The sequence below is a fragment of the Galleria mellonella genome, unplaced genomic scaffold (genome assembly GCF_026898425.1).
Source record: "Galleria mellonella isolate WM207_F2 unplaced genomic scaffold, CSIRO_AGI_GalMel_v1 utg150, whole genome shotgun sequence".
NCBI classification, from domain to species: domain Eukaryota; kingdom Metazoa; phylum Arthropoda; class Insecta; order Lepidoptera; family Pyralidae; genus Galleria; species Galleria mellonella.
The window spans coordinates 2,702,588-2,728,348 of NW_026442002.1; the positions used below are offsets into that span (position 1 = coordinate 2,702,588).

At 35.1% G+C, this 25,761-nt stretch overlaps 3 protein-coding genes across 4 annotated transcripts; all 3 read left to right on the forward strand.

Annotated features, from left to right (window-relative positions):
* The first annotated feature begins 5,911 nt into the window (after positions 1-5,911).
* Positions 5,912-7,516, forward strand: LOC113513867 (WD repeat domain-containing protein 83-like). The gene has a single exon (XM_026897851.3). The coding sequence runs from the start codon at positions 6,473-6,475 to the stop codon at positions 7,373-7,375; it is 903 nt and encodes a 300-aa protein (XP_026753652.1). The 5' UTR covers positions 5,912-6,472; the 3' UTR covers positions 7,376-7,516.
* Positions 7,517-8,551: 1,035 nt separating this feature from the next.
* Positions 8,552-15,781, forward strand: LOC113519608 (uncharacterized). The gene is made up of 4 exons (XM_052892287.1): positions 8,552-9,057; positions 12,058-12,302; positions 13,391-13,567; positions 14,287-15,781. Exons 1-4 carry the CDS (start codon positions 8,669-8,671, stop codon positions 15,588-15,590), a joined length of 2,115 nt encoding a protein of 704 aa, XP_052748247.1. The 5' UTR covers positions 8,552-8,668; the 3' UTR covers positions 15,591-15,781.
* Positions 15,782-17,872: 2,091 nt separating this feature from the next.
* On the forward strand, positions 17,873-24,837 carry LOC113513370 (uncharacterized). 2 transcript variants are annotated; one of them, XM_052892313.1, is made up of 5 exons: positions 17,873-18,055; positions 19,412-19,636; positions 20,809-20,954; positions 21,583-21,742; positions 22,582-24,837. In XM_052892313.1, exons 1-5 carry the CDS (start codon positions 18,028-18,030, stop codon positions 23,019-23,021), a joined length of 999 nt encoding a protein of 332 aa, XP_052748273.1. In that variant the 5' UTR covers positions 17,873-18,027; the 3' UTR covers positions 23,022-24,837. The 2 variants fall into 2 exon arrangements, with proteins under 2 accessions (XP_052748273.1, XP_052748274.1); XM_052892314.1 differs by lacking the exon at positions 17,873-18,055 and adding an exon at positions 18,082-18,188.
* The last annotated feature ends 924 nt before the right edge of the window (positions 24,838-25,761 follow it).

Below are 25,761 nucleotides of genomic sequence, written 5' to 3' on the forward strand. Positions count from 1 at the left end.
ATATATGTATTGGTAAATCAGCCAATACTTCATCTTGAGTGAAACGCGGGGCTAATTATTGTCTACTAGCCATAGGGTTTTTTTTTTTTTTTTTTAAATAAAATACGATTCTCCACAGACTTATTCGTCCGTGCCTTTTTTTAATTATCTTTAATATTATTATGTTATTTAATTTTCACTTTTGTGCAACTCCAAAGGAGCCCCCAGCCGAGGTGTTACAATTTGCCTAATAGTGGCACCGAGGCAGACCTTGTCCGTCTGACCCAGAACCACTGCTGGCCGGCCGGTTAGGTTGACAGCATGCAGTGTCACCAATCATGTTTACAATGTTATTATATTATATTATATTATTATAGTATATTACATTATTTTTGTTTTCAGAAGTGTTAGGCTGTGCTCCTAGGTTTTGTTCATGCTTGTTAGTGTATTATTGTTTTTATATATATGAGTTTTTTTTTTTTTTTTTTTGTTTATTTTATATATTTTTATTAATTAACTTGTACTATATATATACTGTATATATCAAAGTTGTAACAATGGGTTCAAACTTTGACGATATTGAATCTTTAGGTATTGTAAAAAAGATGGTGTAACGGGCGTAAACAGAAGGTGGATTTCGATATTTCAAAGTTGCTTATAAACTATAACGAAGGAATGGGCGGAGTAGATCAAATGGACCAATCCATTAGTCTATATATAAAAAGGGAAAAAGTGGTGGTGGGTATTATTTACATACCTTATAGATATGGCAATGTCAAATGCTTGGCGGTTGCATGTACTAGTAAGCAAAGAGAACGAATATATGAGTTATATGGATCAGTTGACATTTAGACGAACGGTGGTACGAGCATATCTACAGCCTACAAAAGCGACAAATCGGCCAACGTCATCTTCAGTTCTGGTACTTGACCGAAAAAACTATAGTCATAACCCAAAACATGTAGAAAAACCATTAAGATCTTGTAATTTGTCAAACAACAACAATTATAACAAACCCGGGAAAATATTAACTCAAAGTTTCGACCCAACTCGCCAAGAGACCCGCGGAATGCACTATTAACCCCAGCAAGCTGGTGTTAAGGGAGTAAACTGGAGATGGCTGGGCATGCCACATCCCCCCCCCCCCCCCATACCCCAAAATGGTGACCGTTTCAACGCGTCCGTCTAACTCGAATGTATATAACGTGTCGTGGAAAGAACTGTACATTCAGCTCGGCTCATCAATCCAGCTCATACGTTCAGCTCAGGGAGTTTACTCTCTACTCAGCTCATCCGCGCATCTCAGCCACATCCACACCAAATAAGTGCCTTTTCAGTCCATTTCCCCCTAACGTCAGGACATCTCAAGCCTGGCGTCAACAATAATGATATATATAAAAAAAACTGCCATAATTGGTAATATTTGTAATGAATTCAGGAGAACTGGTGTGTGGCCAGTGAACAGAAATTTCTTCCCAGAGCATTTGTTCGAAGCAACTAACAATATGTTTGCTGATAGTTCCAAAACCTTAAGTAATGGCAGTACATCGATTTTGCAAAATTCTACAATTTAATTGAAAATAATTATCAGAAAAAGAGTAGATTAAACCAGTTCGAAATATGTGTCTATAGAATTGGAGAAAACATTATTAAAAGGAAAAATCTTCAAAATCAACACTACCAATCCAGCAACCATCGACTTCAGAACTAAACACAAAAAAAAAAAAAAAAACTTTTTGCACTCTCTACGGCCTAGAAAAGAACCAGCCGTGAATATCTGGAGCTGGATATGTACATCACATTCGAATGGAATAATCTAAATGTTTCCACGGAAACCCGTTCGGTCAAAGCATTCAAATACTTTCACGCCAACAGTCTACAGCATGAAAACTTTTTTATTTTAATTAAATATATTTTATGTTTACCTACTACAAATGCTCCAGCAAAAAGAGCTTTTTTCTATGATGAACAAATGTGATGAACACTTTATGTACAACTGCGATTCGTTGGCAAGTATGCGTATGAGTCAACTGGGAACGGCTTATCCAGAACCAGGGAACTACAGATATCTTAAACCGCGGGATATCGTTAGGATAACACATGGGATCTATGAAATGATAGTACAAGGCAGGGGGGACGCACAAAAGATCCATATGGGTCGACGTGCAACGGCTTAGCTGACCCCATATGCGAAAATAAGATGATGAACAAATCGTAAACATCTGAGAATCCTCAATTTCAAATTTCAATTCTAAAGGCGATGTCGATAATTAAGGTGAATATAAAAAAACGTGCCAAGAGTTTCAGTCTTATTTAAAAATCTTCATCAGTTATTGTTGGAAACACTAAATTTAATTTTATACTATGGCAACTCTAAAATTCCCTTCACTCTCTTCCGTTACAACAATCGTCCAATGTGCAAGTCTTTGTGTAAAAATATAATTAAAATAAATATATTGTGAAATTAAAAGGTGGTTTTGCAATATAAAATACAAATTCCAACAGTTATATTAAAACAAATTTGTTTTTTCCATAAATATAAATATAATTAAACAAAATGTTTAGTTATGTTTATATTTATCACGTATATTTTTTTATTCTTAACTTTTTAGCTAACTTTTTCTGAATCTTTATAGTGTTTTTATTGACTACCTGTTAGTTGACCTAAATAAATTAATTTCCCGTTTTGAGTCAAAGAAATGATCATGTTACCTATGTATATGAGACCTGGGCACATACTAAACACCGCAGCAAAAATGTTGGAAAGCTACCAGAAAGCCATGAAAAGAAGCTTGACAGGAGTAAGGAAGCAGGGCAGATTAAGATGTATGTAGCACAATAAGAGAAAAAAACCAAAATTGTAGATATAAGAACCCGAATTGGCCAACAAAAGTGGAGATGGGCAAGTCACATAATCCACGAACCACAAGAAAAATGGTGCAAAAGAACTAGTGACTGGTATCCCAGAGATGGTAAGAGTAAAGGACGCCAACAAATAAGAGGGGAAGACGACCTAAAACTTATAGTTGGATGTCATTACAGAAGGATAGAGCGCGACAATACATAACCACTATATGGAAAAAATATTGGACACAAAGAAATCTTAAAAGGAGGTTATAATTTAAAATTGAAAAAGATTGTAAGGGACACTTGCCTCACATATGGATGCCAAACTTGAATATACACAAAACAAATAAAACATAAAATAAATGTGTCAAAAAAAACAATCAACAGAGTTTTCTTCAACTTTGAAATATAGAAAAAGTAAAAAGTCCTGATATAAGAGATAGGACACAATTAACATATGCTTTACAAAATGCACTAAAACTGAAATGAAAGTGGGCTGGTCATGTTTCCCAGTATAAATACTAAAGAGACCTATTCTATTAACAAAATGTTGGCAGACCAAAACAAAGGTGGACCGAGGATATTAAACAAATAGCAAAGAACAATTGGATAAATACCTATAGCAAAAATATGAGAGAAATGGAACCAAATGGAGGAGGCCTATACTAAACTAACATAGATATTAAGATTTCTAGTACTAACCATAATGTATTAAAATACAGTTTAAAATTATTGTTGGATATAGAGATTTGTGTTCAGACGTTTTTTGTTTCAGTAAAATATTTTTAAATTATTTTTTTGTTTAATATTTTTGTGTAATATTCCTTTTTATATGTTATTGTACTCATGCTTTCCTGGGTGAGCGTATTGGAAGACTGTAAGGCTCACCCAGTGGATGTAATAAATAAATAATAATAATAAAAAGACTTTATTAATCATTATTTTATACACAGGTTTACAATGGTTTAAATAATGTCCATTAAATTTAAAATAATTTTGGCATTGTCACAAAGGTACTAATTAATATGACTATTATTATATACTTAAAAGAATTTTAAGATTTGTAAGCAGAAGAGGGCCCATGACTTGTCGACACAGGGAATGCTAGTGTGAAGTCTTGGGAACAAAATGTATAATTGTTATATTTCTTTTTTTTTTTGTTATAATAAAATTGTTATATGTTTTTTTTATGTCAATAAATATTTTAATTATTATACTTTTTAGATTATTTAGATTTTATATTTTAAAAATAGAATATTAAGTATAGTATTTAAATTTAAAAAATGGCTTTTCAGATATTTCCCTTGATTTGTTTAATCATTATCTTTAATTATGTTCCCATTTTTACCAACGTAATATATTATTATATATACTTTTATTAACATAATCCTTAAAAAAAATAAAGCTGAAAATCAGTATGTTTAGTTAGAAGTTATCATGATGTAATATTGAGATAACAATGTAAATTCATAAGAATACTATGTGGATTCCAGATACTACTTCCATATGTTGATGTACTAAGTTTTTGTAAAATAACCTTGGTGGTAACAAATAGTATGGAAATACATATATAACCATTAATATTATTATGGAAGTTAAACAGTTACCAAATTGTATATATAGTAATAAAATAGAAGACTTAAATTTACCAGTGGAATGTGGTCAGAATTGCAACCTAAAACAACTAATTCTAGAGGGTATGCCATTAGATGGTAATATTAATACTCAGTCAACCTGGCGGTTGCAATGCCAGAAGCCTATATCTGTGGGTAAAGGAGTCTCTGACGATTGACAAAACTGACTTTCAGACATTTCCTATGAGGTTGGCATAGTCACCCAGGTGTACTAAAACATCAACAATAAAAAAAAAATAACCAATATCCATTTCAGCTAGTTTTCACTTTAATGTTTATAGTTTTCGTTTGGTTTCGGTTTTTTATTATCAAATTAATATAGATACATCACCTACTACACAATACCATAGCTTATTTAACACAAAAAAAAAATACAGTCAAATCGAAAATGGCTGCTTTCAAGTAAGTAGTTCAATAAAATAATGATAATATTTCACAATATAGTCTGAAGACTAACTCGAATGACGGGCAAGGTCGGCTTTTTGCCTTACTGACCGAAAATTTTAAACACAATACCTAAGCAAACAAAACTCATATTAGACCGATTTCCTACTACCGAATAGCTAATCGTAGGAGATAATATTACTCATAACCGAACGATTATAACAAAAATAACGAATAATGGAACACGATTTTACAAAACCAATTTACTAATTTACCCTATAGGATAATCGAAGAAGTAAACATAATGCAAAACTGACTTTAAACAAGATTATTGACCAAATTTCTCGAATTTACCATCTAATTTCTAAAGTACGTTTGAGGATGGATAAAGTATTATCAGTATGAAAACTACCCAAGTAAGACAATTACAGACACAATAAAAAAGATACGTAACAAAAATAAACACGTAAATTAGCCAAAATTAAAATTAGAATGGACAATTGTATAGTTGATAGGGAAAATTCAGTGATGAATCTGACACTTTAACAGTTGATTGACATAATAACATGATAGTAAGTGACAGCGTCCCAATGTTGCCGAATCTGGCATTATCAAAAATTTATATTAAAAGACCTTTAAAACACTATCTACATCTAGTAAATGTTACTGAAACTATTATCAGATTATAGATTTCTTTTTTTTTTTGACAATGTTCGGAATTTTTTCTAATACCTGGAAAAAAGTGAAATGGCTTGTAGAAATGTTCGTAATTTGTTTGGACGTATGTAATATTTGTAAACTGTATAGCGGTATATAAATACAACAAAATATATAAATAAAGGCAAAAATTAGAAGATGGTGTAAAAGAAGCAAAAATAGACGGTTTGCCCTGAAATCACATCTTGTTTTTTTTTTATCGTTTGCTTTATGGCAAATAGAGTAAAAATCAAAAAACGATCTTGATAACCCTCATCGTAGTAGTAATTTAGTAATTTATAATTACCTATTTTTTTGTTCTGTAAATACTATTCTTAATCTATGGATTTTTTCAAGTTGCATGTCATCTATAGATATAAATTTCATAGTTCTAAACAAGATATGCTAATTTTGCTACGTTAAAACATGAATATTCAAACTTTTTATTGAAGATCAGACTATATGACTTAGTTCCTTTGCCTTTCTCATTGTGGATAAATTGATACTATTAATTGTGTAATGTGACAGATGACAGTGACAAATAACATATTTTAATAGTTGTTTGTTTATCGGCCGTAATGGTATTCACGAATCAAAATATTTATCTATTTTATTTAAAAAATTACAAATTTGTGCTTTTCAATTGAATATTTAAATACTTATCATATGACCAATTGCCATCGATAAATAAAAAAAGAAATAAAAGTCATTACAATAAATAGTGTTACAATTACCTAGAACTAATCATTATTATAAAAAGATTTTTATTATATAAATACTTAGGGTCGATATAATTTTTTTTTTATAGTTTTTGAATAAAAAGAATAAAATACTGAATGTTCTTATAACCTATAACTAGGTATCTTGTGTTTTGTCTTTGTACCAAAATGTTATAAAAACAAAATATTTGTAACAATAAATACCTAACATTAATGGCTGAATTAATAACATTAGCGACAATAAAATGCAAGCAGCAAGCTGTACGAGCTGTAAGGTTCAACATAGATGGAACATACTGCCTTACATGCGGTGCAGACAAGAAAATAAAACTCTGGAACCCACATCGGCAGCTTTTGTTAAAAACATATGGAGGTCATGCAAATGAAGTGTTAGATGCCACCGGATCCTGTGACAGCAGTCACATAATCTCAGGAAGTGCAGATAAATCTGTAATCCTATGGGATGTGACTACCGGACAACCAGTAAGAAGGTACCGTGGACAAGCCAGCTCTATAACATGTGTTAAGTTCAATGAAGAATCCACAATGGCAATTTCTGGGTCCATAGACAATACAGTCGCTTTTTGGGATGTTGTCAGTCAGAGGCAAGAACCTGTACAAGTTTTGAAGGATGCCAAAGACACTATAACTTCGATACAAGTGACAGATCATGAAATTTTAACTTGCTCAGTGGATTGTCATGCTCGATTGTACGATATAAGAATTGGAAAGATGATTTCTGATTATATTGGGGAAGTTATTACTTATGGCAGTATGACACACGATGGCCAGTGTTATGTTCTGAGCTGTTCAGATGGCACAATTAAATTGTTTGATAAAGATTCTGGAGAGTTACTAAACACATTCAAGGGGCATGAAAGTAAAGATTATTTGTTGGAAAATGCTGTGAATGAAAAGGACAGTCATATAATATCAGGGTCGGCAACAGGGGAGATCTTTTATTGGGACCTGATAAGCAGTAGTTGTACTCAAAAATTGGTTCACACAAAAAATAAACCAATGGTCTCCCTCAGTCATCATCCAACAGAAAATTGTTTATTGACAGCATGTGAAGATGAAATTAAATTGTGGGGTGTACAGAGTGTAGAAAATTAATTTCTTTTTTATTAAATACATAATTTTTAAAATATAACAAATAAAGTTTTTTTTTGCACCTTGGAATTTTGAACAAGTCGTCAGGTCACATTGTACAAAAGGATGATATTCAAAAAGAGTACTAATAAAAATCCTACTAGTCTTTTTTTTTTTTTTAAACCTACCTATCGATTAAACTTTGCAATTTGCTGCATTTTCATTCAAAAAATATTTCTATGATAATTTCAAAATATCTTTGTTATATTTTTATTAAGTTTTATTAAAACAGATTATAATAGCAATATCAGATTAACCCAACTCAATTCCCTTATGATTTCCATGGGTTATATCCTGTAGTAAATTATCATAATAGCTCAACTGAACTACTCCCCATTATTTTCTATAATATTAAACATTGCACTAACAATTGCGAGGTTGAGTTTTTCTATAAGAATAAACATTTGCGATTGCGATTAAAACTACATGATACTGGTGTAAACAAAATAAATGCCTAAAGAACATGAAAAATCTTAAATTCTTTAATCCTCTATCTCAAGTACAATATTCCTTTATCTAAACTGTGACTGAGAATATATTTATCTGCAGCCTACTACTAACTAGTATTCTTTTTTTTTTTTTGAGGGTAAAGGGATTTTTAGTAATGGAGACTGAGAATCCCATTGCTAGCAATATATCTAACCAGGTCGACCTCCTCGCGGTTCTCCCTGGAAACTATCATGGTTAATTCCTGATGAATTCAGCATGATGGGCTAACTGGCCTGTTTTCATTCTTATCTATCACCCTTCATTGGTGCTCCGCCAGCGTATGCCGTTAGGGCGGGCGGGGTTACCATACTATTTTCACCCATAAAAAAAGTACTCCTTTTTTTTGTTAGCAGTGTTGCCAACTCTATATTTCTCGAAATAGTCTAGCTTTCATGTCCAAATATTCACTTATCTTACAGAATTTTTTATTGAAATAGAAATGAAAATAATTTCTAGTCAGTAGAAAAAATATACTATAGTATGGACTTTTTGGCTTTTAGTGTCTAAATATAGTATGTTTCTAGAATTCTGTTATTTAATACTGAGACTATATTTTAGACAAATATACTTGTCGCTTTCACATTAATACGTTTACTGATTGAGTCTATTTTATTTTAATATTGTCTTTAAACAATTTTAGCCCGATAAATTTGATCTGAAGCTGGCAACACTCACAGAAACTGTCATGCGGGGCGCGTCATTACGTTCTTACCGCTTTATTTATTAAAATAAAATTTTCTACTTAATAATTATATCCAATGCTTTAGAATGGGTGCCAAAACGCCAGCGAAGCTGAAACTCAGACGGCCAATGTACAAATGTAACATTTGCGACCGAAAGTTATTGAGCGCGCAAGCTCTAAAAACCCACCAATATTGCATACACAATTTATCGAAGCCTAAACCAGAAGCGAATACTGTGCGAGCGAAAGATATGAAAACGGTTCAAAATAAGACGACAGAGCCTAAAATAACGAGTAAGCCGACAGTTGAAGTTGCAGAACAAAAAAAAAGTCCCGTAATTTCACCGGCGAAATTGAGCGATGTTCGTCGAATCGAATTTCAGTGCCCTAAATGCGAGAAGCTATTTGATGTGTACTTCTCGGCGTATAGACATATACAGAAACACCATTGTGTCAATAGCAAAGGACGCAAAGTGTTAGTATATTTTTGTATTTGAATATTTTTTACTAATCCAGAATATAGTGAAGTCAGCTGTACTATTAATTTATATTTACGGCGTACCAATTTTAAGGATGATAATTGAATGGTAACTCCACCTGTACCAACGTTATATTGAAAGGAATTGTTAGTAATGGGGATTTAACAGCCCTATTGCAGGAGAAAGGGATTGTTAGTAATGCGGATACCAATTCCATTGCTAGCAATATACCCTGCCAAGTAGACCTCCATATCCTCCCTAGATATCATTGTGCTGATTTCCTGGTGTTATTTTTTTTGATGGGTGAAAATGGTATGGTAACCCCGCCTGTGCTAATGAGATACGCTGGTGGAGCACCAATGAAAGGTGATAGGTGAGAATGAAAATAGGCCAGTTAGCCCATCATGATGAATTTATCAGGAATAAACCATGATAGTATCCAGGGGGAACCACGAGAAAAACGACCTGGTTGGGCATATTGCTAGCAATGGTCTCCATTACTAACAATCCCTTTCCCCACGAGTTCCTGGTGTATTCATCATGATGGGCTAACTGTCCTGCCTTTCATTTATACCTATTCTTCCTCACTGGTGCTCTGCCAGTTGGGATGGGCAGGGTTACTATTCCACTATCATCTATTAAAAAGAACAGCTCTATATATAGTATCTTGTAACATCAACCTTCATGTAATTCCCCCTGAAAATCATCTTGATTAATTCTTTATGAATTTTGCACAATGAGTCAACTGACTGGTTTCATTTTCCTCTATCACTTATCACTGGTGCACTCCTAGAATATATCAATAGCACAGGCAGGGTTACCATTCCGTTATCACCCATTAAAAAATGCTCACAGTTCACCAGTAAGATATGCTAGGTAGATGTGATGTACTCATTAAAGTTTAGACTGCAAGCTACTCCAAGTGGCTCCAGCCACTCCTCTGGGTGAAGTTCGAGCCGGTGGTCGTGTGAGTCGCATTGTGCCATATTATTGTTTATTATTTCCTACACCTACTTACCATACCAGGAGGACAGCACAAAGAATTGAAACATGTCAGTTGACCTATCATGATGTATTCAACAATAATTAACCATGATGGTTTCCATGGGGAACTGTGTTAATTAAATCAGATAGTTTATATTGCTAGGAATAGGGTTCCTAGTCCTTATTACAAGCAATCCTTCCTCCTCCATTAAAATACCAATGTATGATAGTTGGTTGGCCAATTGTGATGAATTTAACAGGATCAAGATACTTTTTATTGTTTCCTCCAAAAGGTTACATTAGTAATCTTATTATAGATACAAACAATAACAAGAAAAGATCAACTTAAAAAATGGGTGATTTTATTGCTAAAAGCTATCTCCTTCAGGCAACCTTTGGATGGAGAGGAGTATAAAGAGTTAGATTACGTTTTATTAAAAAAAGTTTTTGTAAGTAGTAAAAAATACTTATTATATGCCATGTGGAGGGACTTCATGCTGCGGCATAGAATGCGTCATCCCTTCCTTTCCCATGGGTGTTGTAGGAAGTGACTAAAAAAATCTAGTGGTTGAGGGATGGGCAGCAGTGTCTGTGTCAAAACCCCTCCCAAAAAACGTCCTATGTACAACAATGGACAGTTTATGGCTGACATACAGTACGGTATAGTTCCATTGTTAACAATATGTCCTGTCAGATTGACCTCCATGTGGTTCCCCATGAAAACCGTTGTGCTGAATTCCAGATGTAATTCATCATGATGGGCTAACTGACCTGTCCTTTCATTCTCACCTAGCACCCCTAACTGGTGCCCTGCCAGCCTATACCGTTAGCAACGGCGGGGGTTTTTTTTTTTAATGGGTAATAGTGGAATAATATGTAATAATGGCTGGCGGGGCACCAGTGAAGGATGATAGGTTCTCACCTATCATCCTTCACTGAATTAATGAATGAAGCAGGTCAGTTGGCCCATCATGACAAATTCAACAACAATTGTTCATGATGGTTTCCAGGAGGAACCACGTGGAGGTCGACCTAATAAAGCATATTGCTAGCAATGGGACTGTCAAACTCCATTGCTAACAATCCCTTTCCCCCCCAACGGCGGGGTTACCATTTCATTATTATTCATTAAAAAAATTGGCTAATATAAAAATTCACTCCATCAAGTTTCGATCTGGGGTGAACACAATCTTGTCCAATTTAACCCCAAAAAGACACAAGTCTGCGCGTTTACCGCAAAAAAGACGCCGTTTGTCGTATCTCCTCACTTTCAGGGCACTTCCCTTGATAAAAAGTCGAGTCTAGGAATTCTGGGCGTTGATATATCTTGCGACGTCCAGTTTTGCGGTCATCTGGAGGAGAAGGCTAAGATAGCTTCCAAAAAGTTAGAAGTGCTCAATAGGGTGAGACGACATGCCAGAACACCGCCTGAAATTATATAAAGCCCAAGTCAGGCCGCATATGGAATACTGTTCTCACCTGTGGGCAGGAGCGCCACAGTACCAACTCCTTCCGTTAGACCGCATTCAAAGTCGGGCGGCTCGAATTATCGATAGTCAACGCCTTACTGTCCGACTTGACCCATTGAAACTACGCAGAGATGTTGCATCTCTGTGCATCTTCTACCGAATTTATCATGGGGAGTGTTCTAAGGAATTGTTCGGATTGATACCTGCTGCTGATTTTCACCACCGTACAACCCGCCACAAACTAAAGTTTCATCCCAATCATCTGGACGAGTGGCGGTCTTCCACCGTGCGTTTTTCAAGGCACTTTCTTCCACGCACAACCATTCTTTGGAATCAACTTCCAGCAGCAGTATTTCCGAACCGATACGACAACATAACCTTCAAGAAAAGAGTATATTCCTTTTTAAAAGGCCGGCAGCACACCTGCAATGCCGCTGGTGTTGTGGGTGATCATGGGCGGCGGTAGTCACTTACCATCAGGTGAGCCGCATGCTCGTTTGCCCCCTGTGTTGTAAAAAAAAAAAAAAAAAATTATTGTTACAGTCCATCAAGCTCGCCGGATTTGATAAAGCCAATACGAGTGGAATTGTGCGTGAAGTGTAATAAGAAAGTGCACGTCAATGATATCCACGTATGCAGCGACACCATAGAGCATGAGTCTGGCTTCATTACAAACTATGTGTGCACGGGTTGTTCACAAGGATTCAGCACGATACAAGTGTTTGATTTGCACATATCAGGGCTACACAGCGATGGCGTTGATAGCATGTTCTTTCCAACAATGAATGGTAAGTTTATTATCGGTAACTAGCTACTTACCGCGGCTACGCCCGCGTGAATTAGTATAAAAAAAGTAAAGACAAAAATTTATTATTTCACAATAACACCTAAATGGTTCGCATACGTTCGGAGTACCTAGCATGTTTTTTTTTTTTTGATGGGTGAAAATGGTATGTTAATCCCGCCTACGCTAACGGGATACGCTGGCGGAGCACCAGTGAAGGGTGATAGATGAGAATGAAAACAGGCCAGTTAGCCCATCATGATGAATTCATCAGGAATTAACCATGATAGTCTCCAGGGGGAACCGCGAGGAGGTCGACCTGGTTGGGTATATTGCTAGCAATAGGATTCTCAGTCTCCATTATTAACAATCCCTTTCCCCCCGTACCTAACATGGTTAAAGAGATGTTTCCTCTCATGTACGCTCAGGTTATAAAATGAGCTCACTGTCAAGGTATCCAAGAGACTACAGCATTGGGTTCTTCAAAAAAGTGCTGAAGAGGTTCCTTTAGGGTTAGCAAGGTTTGCGTGATAACCCTGATATTGCAGGCGTTCATAGGCTGCGTACCATCAGGTGGGCCGTATGCTTGCTTGCCACCTTAGTGGTATAAAAAAAACAAAGTTACAACCATAAGATACTATATACTTGTATTTAATGTATTATATAAAATATATTACAAACCTATTACAAACTTGTAACTTAGATATGTTATGTACTTAGATATGTATAGTCTACCCGTATACCAAATTTCATTCAAATCTGTTGAGTAGCTTTTACATGAAAGAGAAACAAAGATACATCTGTAATTGTTCCATTTCCATATTATTTCTTGGGGTCATTATCATCACCATCATCATCATATTAGCTCCCCCCACCCCCCTCCGGTTAAAGCAGTTGGCAAGTAATGTTAAATTATATATTGAAAAATTTATATAGAATGTGGAAATATTAATAAAATCCGATACTAATACGAGAAATAACGGAAAAACCTAATTCGCACTTACCGCGGTGGTTATTACGCCTACGATGAACCTACGATGATGATGATGAACTATGATGATGATGATTAAGTTAACCAAATTTTGATTTCAGAGTTTTTGACGTGGAAAAATGATATGGAGAGCCAAACAAAGATCAAATATCTAGTATTGGGGAAGTGTAACATGAAGCAAACGTATCGTTGCACTTTTCTGCCCAGCGGTGAGCCTGCAGACAGTCGGACAGCTCATTTCTGCCCATCCAGCCTCGTGGTACAGGAGTTTACAAAAGGTATGATCCTTTTTTTTTTCACAAATATATACTTGCCTATGAATGGTTAGTTACTAATATCGGGAGGTGGGGTTTTTTTTTTAATAGGTGATAATGGAATGGTAACCCAGCCTGTGCTACCGGTATACCCTAATGGTTCACCATTGCGAAATGATAGATGAGGATGTAACCAAATCAGTAAGGCCATTGTGACCAATTCTATAAGAATTAACCATGATGATTTCTCGGAGGAAGGGTTTTTTTTCCTAATGGGTGATAATGGAATGGTAATCCCCCAGAACACCAGTGAGGGGTGATAGGTGAAAATGAAAAAGTAGGTCAGTTAGCCCATCGTAATGAATGCACCTGGAATTTAGCATGATGGTTTCTAGGGATAACGACTTGGAGGTCGACCTGACAGGGTATAGCTAGCAATGGGACTGATACTATAAATTACTAATAATCCCCCTCCCCTCATTAAAATTAACAAAAGAACAAAGTCTTTAAAGTGTAATACCCTTATTCATAAAAACTAAAACCTATTGCAAACCTATTTTAGCTGTTGAACTGTTTTGTCTCTTTCTTTTATGCTGCATTCCCAATTTGAAAGAAAGTGATAAAACAGTATTATATAGTACTAAAATAGGTTTGTAATAGATTTTAGTATTTATGAATAAAGGTGTTAGATATTAAAGATTTTGTTTTAAAATGTCTACCAACATTAATTTTAATTTCTCCAGGTATACAAGTTCATTATTATAAACAACATTATGGACACAATTGTGAAAAGTACACACTAACAGATACATACAAGAAATATCACATAACACCAATCATAGCGCAAGCATCCAGTTACGAATGCACAGAGGTGGTGACAGAAGACGAGAAAGATTTATATGTACAGTTCAAAACGTTAATGGAATCAATAGTGTTAGAAGCTGCCAAAGTTAAAATCGACACCCTGAAGATTATGGTGGGGAAGGCTTTAGAAATGACATCAGTTCTCACCAACTATGAGGAAGATGAAGAGATGACGTCACTAATTGAACCTCAGGTAACAACAAGCAAAAGCATGACAGACGACCAAATAACAAAAGCCTTACAAAGTTTGCAAAATTCCAACAAACGGAAATTAGAGAAGGATGACGATGAAGATGTTGATGTTAATAGAAAACTAAAGAAACGCAACACAGATATAACGGTTTTGTCGCCGAAAATTATCAATGCTTTCTCTATGGCCAAAACTGTGGAGAACAGTAAAAAACAGACTGAAAAAGCTGCAACACCAGCATCCACTAAACCTATTATAGACGAGGAAGCAGCTAGAATTAAATATAAATCACTTATGCAATCACCCTCTTACAATGATTCCTATAAAGATTTCCTAGATAAAAACTTCAAAACAGGCATCGAACATAGTAATACTAAAACTGAAACAAGGAAAGTAGCAAGTTTGAATGCAGAAGCGAAAAAAGATGCTAATGTTAATGTTGCCAACAAAAAGAATGATACTCCGTCTAAAACTGCAACGAAAACAGATACATCATCCAAAAATTATCTACTTGTTGATGGTTTAAAGGGTATTTCCACTTCAAATATGACTACAGTTAAAAAACTTGCACTCACTAACTCAATCGCTGGTGAGAATAAAAAGGACGGTCCTATTTCAAAGATAGATAACAAAAAAAATAATACTGATCTACTAGTCGAATCATCAAAACAGACCACAAACAAAAATATTTCGAAAACTATTCTGAACAAAAAGGATATTACTTCGTCAAAAACGATTGATGCTAAAAAAGATAGTCCCATTTCAAAATTGGAATCCAAAAAAGATTCAACGTCAAAATCTGCCGAGATCAAGAGAACATCAAAGAAAAATATTGTTAAAACTAAAATCGGTCAATTCAAACCCAGTTTATCTCCGAAAAAATCGACTGAATCAAATACGTCAAATACATCTATTAACAAGTCAATAGTTGACTTCGAATATGAAGTCAAGGAACAGGAGAATGATTGTAATATATTAATTTTAAAGATATAGTACTAAATTAGTATTATTTCGTTTAGTATATAGTTATAACGCACGTGTAAAATGTATCATTCAATTTTTCACTCTGTATATGCTTAGTTTCCTAGTTTCATGTTTTTTTTTTATTTACACCCAGATCATTGTAATATAGTTTTTGTTTGGCATTATGTTAATATTGATGAAATTAAATATTTTAAGAAGTGTTTTAGTTTTTTCTTTTTTTTTTATTACAAAAAGCATCGAGGCTTCGAGTATAGTGACAAATATATTAATTTGATACTAATGCGTGTCCATTTGAAGTGCTGATTTCTATGATGATGATAAAAAAAATTAACAAAACAAATAATTAACAAATAAATTACAGATGATAGTACGTCACCTACAGATCAGTTGGTCATGACGAATTTAACAATAATTAATATTTTTTAGAGAGAACCGCGCGAATGTCACCTGATTATTTTAATTATAGGTATTATATTGCTAGCAATAGTGTTGTTTGATCCAGCATATAAAAAGATTAAACCGTGGTTTAGTAAAGATTCCCTTCCTCCAGTATAACTTGCTTACATTTAAGAGGAATAATATGGAGGCCTAACACTATAGTTCTCAGCAGTGGTGTATAATATTTATTTACCAGAGACTACAAAAGTCTTTTGCCTGGGCATCTCTACCCCATTCGTGTTTTTACTGTGAAGCAGTTTTGTTTGCATGGCTGTGTTCCGGTTTGAAGGGTTTTTTTTATAGGTGATAATGAAATAGTAACCCCGCCTGCGGAATCGGTATACGCTGCGGGGCACCAATGAGGGATGATATGTGACGATGAACGGTTTGAAGGGTGGGATATGGCAGTAAATTTACAGGGTATAAAGGAATAACACCTGAGTCCTCAGAAATGGCAATGCATAAGGGGTATCATGGGCAAAACAGTATACTTTGTTATGTCCATGGGCTCATGTCTATAGGAGACGGTTACCACTTTCCATCAGGTCAGGCCGTCAGCCTGTTTTTTTTTTTGGTGGATGAAAATGGTATGGTAACCCCGCCTGCGCTAATGGGACACGCTGGCGGAGCACCAGTAAAGTGTGATCGATGACAATGAAAACAGGCCAGTTAGCCCATCATGATGAATTCATCAGAAATTAACCATGATAGTTTCCAGAAGGAACCACGAGGAGGTCGACTTGGTTGGGTATATTGCTAGCAATGGGATTTTTAGTCTCCATTACTAACAATCCCTTTCCCCCCGTCGTCAGCTTGTTTGGCATTCTAAGTTGCATAAAAAAATTATATCACAATGGTAAGCATAAATTGATAAGGTACGTAGAATCCACTCAAAGACAAAAAATAGGAGTATGGAATGTGTCTAATATTTCAAGTGCCGTTAAAAGTTATTGAGTAACAAAATAAGATTAATATCATCCTTAAGCTGTCAATGCTAAGAACAAGGAATTACATAGAAGGAATGATTGAAATTAAAACTAAATTTTATGGTTGCCTCCTTTCTTCTTATGCAAATATAATTAGTAAAAAGAGTATGAAAAATACACCGTCACTTGCTATTTTTCTCAATTCATAGCAGACTAGTATATCTTAGATTGGGGGGGGGGGGGAAGGGATTGTTAATAATGGAGACTGGGAATCCCAGTGCTATCTAGCAATGTGCCCAACCAGGTCGACCTCCTCGCGGTTCTCCCTGAAAACTACTGGCCTGTTTTCATTCTCATCTATCACCCTAGACTGGTGCTTCGCCAGCGTATCCTGTTAGCGCAGGCGGGGTTATTGTACCATTTTCACCCATCAAAAAAATATATATATCTTAGATTAGCTAATAGTCTTGTACTTAGTCTTAGACAAATATCAAACGCGTTTCGTTACTTCCTTTTAATAAATAAAACATTAAGTTGGCTGTAAAATATAAAGTTTATAATACATACAAAATGCTTGCTGTTTTAAAAAATAGTATCATAAGTAATATTGCTTTTATATATAGTACATAAACCATATTTAATTATGTGAAACAACAGGAAAATTGCTTAAAGATTTTAAAACTTTATGCATAAATTGGATTATTTGTGATTATATTTTTAGTGTAGCCAATTAAAAAATAATGACAATACCATAAAAAACACACACAAATCAAATAAAATTTCTATTGCATTTTATATATTTATATTAAAAGTAAAGAATTATACTAATTTTAAAAAATGTGTAATAAAAATTAAACATATTTTAAGAGAAGAATAAAATAAATTTTATTATTAGCGCCATCTAACGATGTGTGTCTAAACGAAAATTTCATTTGTGTTGACAATTTGGAGTTATATACCTCTGGTTTAAATTGTAACGAATGTTTAATTTGAAAACAAATTTTATTTTATTGTTTATTGTTATTAATACTCTCATTATTGTGTGTACCACTTAATTAGACAAGTGAATAAATTAAACGAAAATGCAGGCACGCCGTGTCGCGAAGAACAGTAAGTACAGTTTATGATATGTCTCCAGTGATCGTTCTATTAAAATGTTAATGTTTTACCATATACATAAGTCTGTATGTAGTTGGGTGCTATTTGAATACTATATCAACCCCAAACATGAAAAATAATGAATGTGAGTGCAATAACCTTTGATGAATTTTTAGTTAACTGACCTTTTTCAACACCAGCCTTAACCTAGACAGCTTAATACTGATTGTGTATATATATAACTGAAACTCCATGCTGCTAAGAATACATCCAATCTTACAACTATTTCTTAAAATTGACATCTCGTATTCATGCGATAGTGAAGAAAATTTACTAAAATACAAATTGTAAATTGGTCAATGGAATAAAGTAATTTTTTTTTTAATTGGCAGTAGACAATTTATACAGTATGGCCAGTAATAATTAACTTTAACACAAGAGACTCTGTACATAAGTTGTTTGCATGGGTATTTCTGTCCCACTCATGTTTTTGTTGCCAAATATCTGTGCTTCTATTGCTGTTTCTGATTGAAGGGTGGGACATGACAGTGAAATTGCTGGGTTCTCACACTAATACATGAGCTGCACTGTAGATATCAGTGTAGTGTAGCTTAATAATAGAAATAATATTTACATAGGTAGACTTCATATTAAGCATTCTCTTTTATGATCATCATATCAGCCTTTAACTGTCCACTGCTGAACATAAGCCTCCTTTTTGAGGGTTTTTGCCAGTAGTTGCCACACTTGGCAACTGCAGTTGGGCTTTATAAATATTTTAAGAGAGACGCTGCTGCTCATCCCTTCACCCTCCCTAAATCATATCTTATGACACCCACAGGATAGAAAAGGGTGGCCTATTCTATGCCGGGAACCCACAGCCACTCTTTTAGCATACTGTTACTGAATTCAAAATGCAATTTAATTTAATTTAATTTTGAAATGGTAAATGTAGTATCCTATACATATCTGTCACGCCTGTCTCCCATTAGGGTAGGCAGAAACAATGGAATGCCAAATGCTTCGATTCAAACAAACCTCTTTCGCTTCCCCCAAAACATTCATCAATCTTTTCATACACGCTCACCAGTTATGGGTACTTTATACCTATCCTATAGAATGTATTTTATTTATATATTCTTTATTGCAAATGTAAGTTACATATAAAATAATGTATTTATAAATGTTGTAAGCAAGGGTGGACTTATCTCTGACAGAGATCTCTCCCAGTCAACCCAATATAGTGAGAAAGCATTTCGTTTTTGTGGCTTGGATAAAAATATATAAATAATTTCAGATATTGCTTTTTTTTTAACAAAAGTTGAATTAAACTACTTGTTAATAAAAAAAATTAAATATAAATTTCAGAATTATTAGAGCTACAAACAATAATAAGCAGGATGCCGCTCGAGTTATGTTGTGTGACAGTCCTCCCTGAGTTTGGGGTGCGTTGGCGGGAGGTCTCCCGCCACGTCCGTAGCTCCAGGCTGCCTATGACAAGTGCTAGTGTCGCTCGCGTGCTGTGCAGACACGCATCTAAGTCATTACCCGAAGAGGAAATTGAGGACATAGCATCAAGGTTACGATTGAAATGTAAGTATTTCTTTTATATCTCTTATTTCTCTTTTAAAAGATCATTTCAAATCATCTTTATGCTTTTGTTTACAAGCTCTTTTAAATAATATTTACTGGGTACAGAGGAATAACACCCGAGTCCTCAGGTATGGCAACGCATGGGGGGTATCATGGGCGAAATAGTATACTCTGTTATGTCCATGGTACTTACTCATGTGTATAGGCGACGGTTACCAGTTTCCATCAGGTGGGCCGTCAGCTTGTTTGCCATTCTAAGTTGGATAAAAATTTTTTTTTAATATACTTCTTTCTACCCTTATCCTAATTGTTATAGGGGGTCGTTAGGGAGCAAAGGGATTGTTAGTAATAGAGACTGAGAATCCCATTGCTAGCAATATACCCAAGCAGGTCGACCACCTCGCGGTTCCCCCTGGAAACTAACATGGGCTAACTGGCCTGTTTTAATTCTCATCTATCACCCTTCACTGGTGCTCCGCCGGTGTATCCCGTTAGCGCAGGCAGGGTTACCATTCCATTTTCACCAATCAAAAAAAATTGTCATATGGGATCGGCGTAATATGTTTTTTATCCATATTACAAAAAGATTTGGCTTATAGTTTTACGACCGGTCGCCTGTTTGACGTCAACACTCTTTGGGAATGCATTTGTTGGTGGTTGCCGCCACCTACGGTATAGAGGAAAGGATTGAGGGAAAAAGGGAGGAAATTCATAAAGGAAATTAGTAAATAAGAGGAATAAGGGACTTATGTGGGAAAGGAAAGGGGGGACACTGCAGTTGCGGAAAGGACTGGGACACTGCAACGGCTCGGGAGGCCGGGGTCGCATATGTCCTTGTTCTAGAATCAGACACTTCTAGAGAAGAACACACCAAATGGAATGGTAACCCAACTTATGTTATGGGTATGCACTGGTGGGATACCAGTAAGAAATAAGTGATGACAAAGTCGGAAGGATGTTGATCCATCGTAAAGAATCTACCATGAGTTGACCATGATGGTTTCCAAAGAGACAATGTGATCCAACAAGTTAAACTTTCAACTTTTTACCAACAAAAACTGTTGCATTAAATAATTTATTTATTTAACTTGGACCAAAAACATAAAATAACAAAGATAAACATATAATAATCAAAGTACTCGTCAATTAACCAGTCAGCTTGCATATTTCAGTAGCAGCAACCCAAAGCCGGATGTGGCACGTGATAGAGCTGATGGAGAAAGACCAGGAGGAGTCAGTGTCCAAACAGATTCACATGTTACCCAGCAGAGTGACACAAGCACTGAGCAAGTACAGGAATAAGAATATGAGGCCGGAGGTTTATGAGTTTTTTCTTTTTTAAACTTCTATTTTTTTATCTTGGACGTGATGATCCTGTCACTTTGGTGAATACCTCACTTGTCCTGGTGAAACGCTCACACACACACTCACACGTTCATGCACATCCACACACGCACACGCACACGCACACGTACGCACGCACGCACGCACGCACAATTTACACCATCCCCGTATCAGAGGGAAGGGATTGTTAATAATCCGGACTACCAGTCCCATTGTTAGCAATATACCAGAGGGAGACTTTGTACAAAAGTCGTTTGCTTGTGCGCTTCTGTCCCATTTGTGTTTCTACTGTGAAGCAGTTATGTTTGCAAGGTTGTGTTTCGATTTGAAGGGTGGCATATGGCGTGAATTTACTGGATACAGAGGAATAACACCTGAGTCCTCAGGAATGGCAACGCATGGGGGGTATCGTAGGCGAAACAGTATACTCTGTTATGTCCATGGTACTGCTCATGTGTATAGGCGACGGTTACCACTTTCCATCGGGTGGGCCGTCAGCTTGTTTGCCATTCTAAGTTGTATAAAAAATATATATACAGTTAAGGGCTGAAATAATAATAAAAAAAAAAATATGATGATAATGATTATGTTTTAATTTGTAGGTGCAGACAGTGTTACTGGGCGACCTGATGTACGTAAGCGTACAGTTGCTGTCTGATACCAAACAGGGCAGCGTACTGTACGTAGCCACTCCGCCCACGGAGCCGGTCGCACTTGTCAGCTCACTCGGCATGACTACACTGTTAAAAGCAGTCGTTGACGGTAAGTGGTATTATTATATCCTTTCAGATGAAATTCTTTTTTTTTTATTATACATAATTTACATTGAACATTAAAAGTTTTTTTTTAACCCTTAAAAGCCTGATTTTTTAAATCAAATTAAAAAATATTTAAGTGTACCCTTTACTGTGTTTACTAATGGGAAAAAATAGTAAAAAAAAAAAATCAAAACGATATTTTTATATATTTATATTGAGAAAAAAAAAACATTTGGTAACATGTAAACAGCCAAATGTTAAAATAAAATCGATTGTAGGCGCCCAATGCGATTTATAACCCCGGTATCAAATTTGAAACTTCAGGTATTAGAAGCGGCTCAGAAATATCTAGTCGGGTTAAATACATTTATTATAACGTTGTATGTAAGCACACTAGACTTATAACATTGATTTGACATTTGCTGTTATAAGTTGTTATAACAAAAAAAAAAAAAGAAAAGAAATATAATGTTATAATTATTTTTAATGAATAAATAAATATTGGAACAGTAAATATTGTTTTTTAAATAATATTTGAGTAAGGGCATGTGTTAGTATTTGTGAATCAGTACTCTTATATTTTTTGTTAGTATCGAAGGGAATAAGTAAAAAAAAAAATATTAAAAAAACGTCTTGTTACTTAAAATTTGTTTAATTTGCATAATATAAAATTCGTCATAATATAGAATACCTTGTCAGGACGACTTCCTGATTGAACCGACAAAGTTAAAAAAAAACAAACTTAAAAAAAAATACTACCTACCTACTAGAACCTACTTTTTCAATGTCGCTTGATAAACAAGTTTGTATATAATTGTTTGTAACTCAATAATCATGTTACAGGACTCGGCTACAATAAATATCAAGATGCAAACCTCTACGGTCGAGACATACGCTCCCTCCTCCAGATATTCGACCGTCGGTACACAGAGAATGCTGACCACCTCACAGAAATACCAGAATACACACCAGTGCCTGTAACAACGCGATCCGGAATCGACTACACATATAAAACGTACGACATCCAATACGTGGACAATTTACTAGGCCCCGATCCCCCTTTATTGACCAATTTGAATATTTCAACAACAAAACAGTTCTTCGATCCGTTTATATTGAATAAACAGATAAATTTAAGAGTGACACTGAAGAGTGATAATATAGCGTCCACTTTCAAAGCGTGGGTCGAGAAAAGCGCTCTAGCGCCGACGTCGGATTTCTTCAAAATCTTCCATCAAATTAAATCGAATAAGGTCACTTATTGCAAGGAGGATAGTGAGTGATTTTTATCTCTGTCTATTCACTTCTCTTCTGGATGACTGGTAATGAATGCCATGCAATTTTCATGTAAAATTTGTCAATCATGTTTAATATTTTTATACTTTGTTCCAATACATATTAATAAAAATGTAAATAAATGAAAAGTTTACAATGTCTTGATGTTTAATAGTTAATACAAATTGAGAATCGATTGATTTTATTTGACAATCATGTAGTTTTTTTTAATGGAAGAAGAGCCAGGTTGACTTATTTTAGTCGATTAATCTATACTTATAATAAATCTGTAGAAAGGATAATTCTGTACATGAAATATATTTCCAAAATAACTATCAGCGGGTGATTAGTGATCGATACTGATGCCAAGAATGCAATCAGTAAAATTTTTGACTATGTGTCTGTATGTTCGTTATAGAAACAAAGACTTCTTGACGGATTTTAACGAAACTTGGTACAATTATTCTTCATACTCCTGGGCAGGTTATAGTATACTTTTCATCACGCTACGATCAATAGGAGCAGAGCAGTGAAGGGAAATGTTGGGAAAACGGGAGAAGTTACTCCATTTTCTAAGCCTCCGTCGCGTGTGCAGCCTTAATGGTCACTTTTTTAAATTGTAAAAATGTCCACCCGTGCGAAGCCGAGACGGGCCGCTAGTTTATTAAATATTTCGATGTTACTAATTTCGTTTTAGAGTATAAATTAATTTAATTAACAATTTTAACAAGCTCACTTTTCCTATTGCATGTGGCTATATAAAAACATGGCCATGTGGTTCCAGCATAGAATAGACCAACCCGTCCTTTCCCGTGGGTGTCGTAAGAGACGACTTTGGGAGGGCGTGGGATGAGCAGCAACATCTCTTAAAACATCTTTAAAGCCTAACTGCTACTGCCAATCCGCCTATCAAGCGTTACTACTGCCAGTAGCATGCAGCAGCAGTTAGAACCCCCTAAAGATGAGGCTTAGAATTCAACAGTGGACATTTGTTGGCTGATATGACGGATGAATTGAAAAATTTTACTTCCAGCAGCAGTATTTCCGAACCGATACGATAACATAACCTTCAAGAAAAGAGCATATTCCCTTTTAAAAGGCCGGCAGCACACCTGCAATGCCGCTGGTGTTGTGGGTGATCATGGGCGGCGGTAGTCACTTACCATCAGGTGAGCCGTATGCTCGTTTGCCCCCTGTGTTGTAAAAAAAAGATGACAAATCAGTTTATGAGACATTAACTTAAAAATTACATACACTCTTCCATTGTGTAAATATCACCCAGATATAGATTCAATTATTATACTTAACTGCAAACGAGCTGACGGCCCACCTGATTACCAGAGGGAGACTTTGTATAAAAGCCGTTTGCTTGGTCACCTCTGTCCCATTCGTGTTTCTATAGTGAAGCAGTTGTGTTTGCATGGCTGTGTTTCGATTTGAAGTGTGGGACATGGCAGTGTATTTACAGGGTACAGAGGAATAACACTTGGGTCCTCAGGAATGGCAACGCATGGGGGGTATCATGTGCGAAACAGTATACTCTGTTATGTCCACGGTACTCTGCTCATGTCTATAGGCGACGGTTACCACTTTCTATCAGGTGGGCCGTCAGCTTGTTTGCCATTCTAAGTTGCATAAAAGAAATATGAATATGAATCCAAACTTTCGTAATTTCTTTTTACGGTAGACTGTAATAGATGATTTTTATAGTCTCTTAATGGTTAGATATATTTGTGACTAGCAAATATGGCTTTATTATAACCTAATGTATTTATTTTATGTAAACCAAATGACATGTTGAAATAAAACCACATTTTCAAATTTTATATTGTATTTTATTTGTAATCACAATGAAAAACGGTTGAACCGTTGTACGTGCGTACATTCAGTACCTGACAGGGCCTGGCCGAAACACCTTAATTAATAAGTTGTTACAAATAAATTAGGAATTCGAATTTGGCGGGAAAATATTTAAACAGGCGAAATTACACAAAGTTCGAATATTTGCGAATGTAACACCCATTAAAAAAAAAACAAAAATGTTGGCGCCATTGTATTACAACATAAACGACAAATCCTCATTAGTCTATGGCAGAGTGACTTTAGAAAAAATACGTAATGGCGGGAAAGTAAAGTTTTATATATTTTCCCGCCTACAGAATAAAACAGAGGAAGTTTGTTAACCTTATAATAACATAATGACGCCGTTATGTACCAAGAAAATGGCATTAAGATTTCCTTTTTTTAATGCTAATAGTTCAAATATTAAAAAAAGAAATTATACGGAAACAGGCTAATTTTGAGCGCCATTTCTTTAAACCTCTGTCTAAAATTAAAATTACAAATTGATATCACAGCAAATTCTTTATTCTAAGAAGGTATATGAATTAAATTTCTAATATATTTATGTCAAAATAATTGCAAATTTAGTTTATGATAGTCCATAAAACGGTAATTTTGTGAAATTATCAAATTAAAACATTACATTAAAGGTTTAGAGAAATACACTTCAAAATCGGCTCGAGTATGATTCCTATAATAAATTTGACTAGAGACCGTACTGCCCGCTTTAAAAAGTTCAATAATTTAATGTTTTTTTTTTATATAACACTTTAGAATTCCTAATTCATTCGTTAACAACACAAACCTTACAATAGAAAAACGGCAAGAGAATTACCTACATTTTAAAATTCACCTATCTATAAGTGCATCTAATAAACATTTAACTAGTTGAGCTGATCGACTTAC

What these genes read in the sequence shown, in the direction of transcription:
- LOC113513867 (XM_026897851.3), top strand. Translation starts at nt 6,473, where the DNA reads ATGGCTGAATTAATAACATTAGCGACAATAAAATGCAAGCAGCAAGCT.
- LOC113519608 (XM_052892287.1), top strand. Translation starts at nt 8,669, where the DNA reads ATGGGTGCCAAAACGCCAGCGAAGCTGAAACTCAGACGGCCAATGTAC. An exon ending in GTTCTTTCCAACAATGAATG is followed by an intron (nt 12,303 to 13,390) that starts GTAAGTTTATTA and finishes TTTTGATTTCAG; the next exon opens with AGTTTTTGACGTGGAAAAAT. An exon ending in GGTACAGGAGTTTACAAAAG is followed by an intron (nt 13,568 to 14,286) that starts GTATGATCCTTT and finishes TAATTTCTCCAG; the next exon opens with GTATACAAGTTCATTATTAT.
- LOC113513370 (XM_052892313.1), top strand. Translation starts at nt 18,028, where the DNA reads ATGCAGGCACGCCGTGTCGCGAAGAACA. An exon ending in ACGCCGTGTCGCGAAGAACA is followed by an intron (nt 18,056 to 19,411) that starts GTAAGTACAGTT and finishes TATAAATTTCAG; the next exon opens with AATTATTAGAGCTACAAACA. An exon ending in ATCAAGGTTACGATTGAAAT is followed by an intron (nt 19,637 to 20,808) that starts GTAAGTATTTCT and finishes TGCATATTTCAG; the next exon opens with TAGCAGCAACCCAAAGCCGG.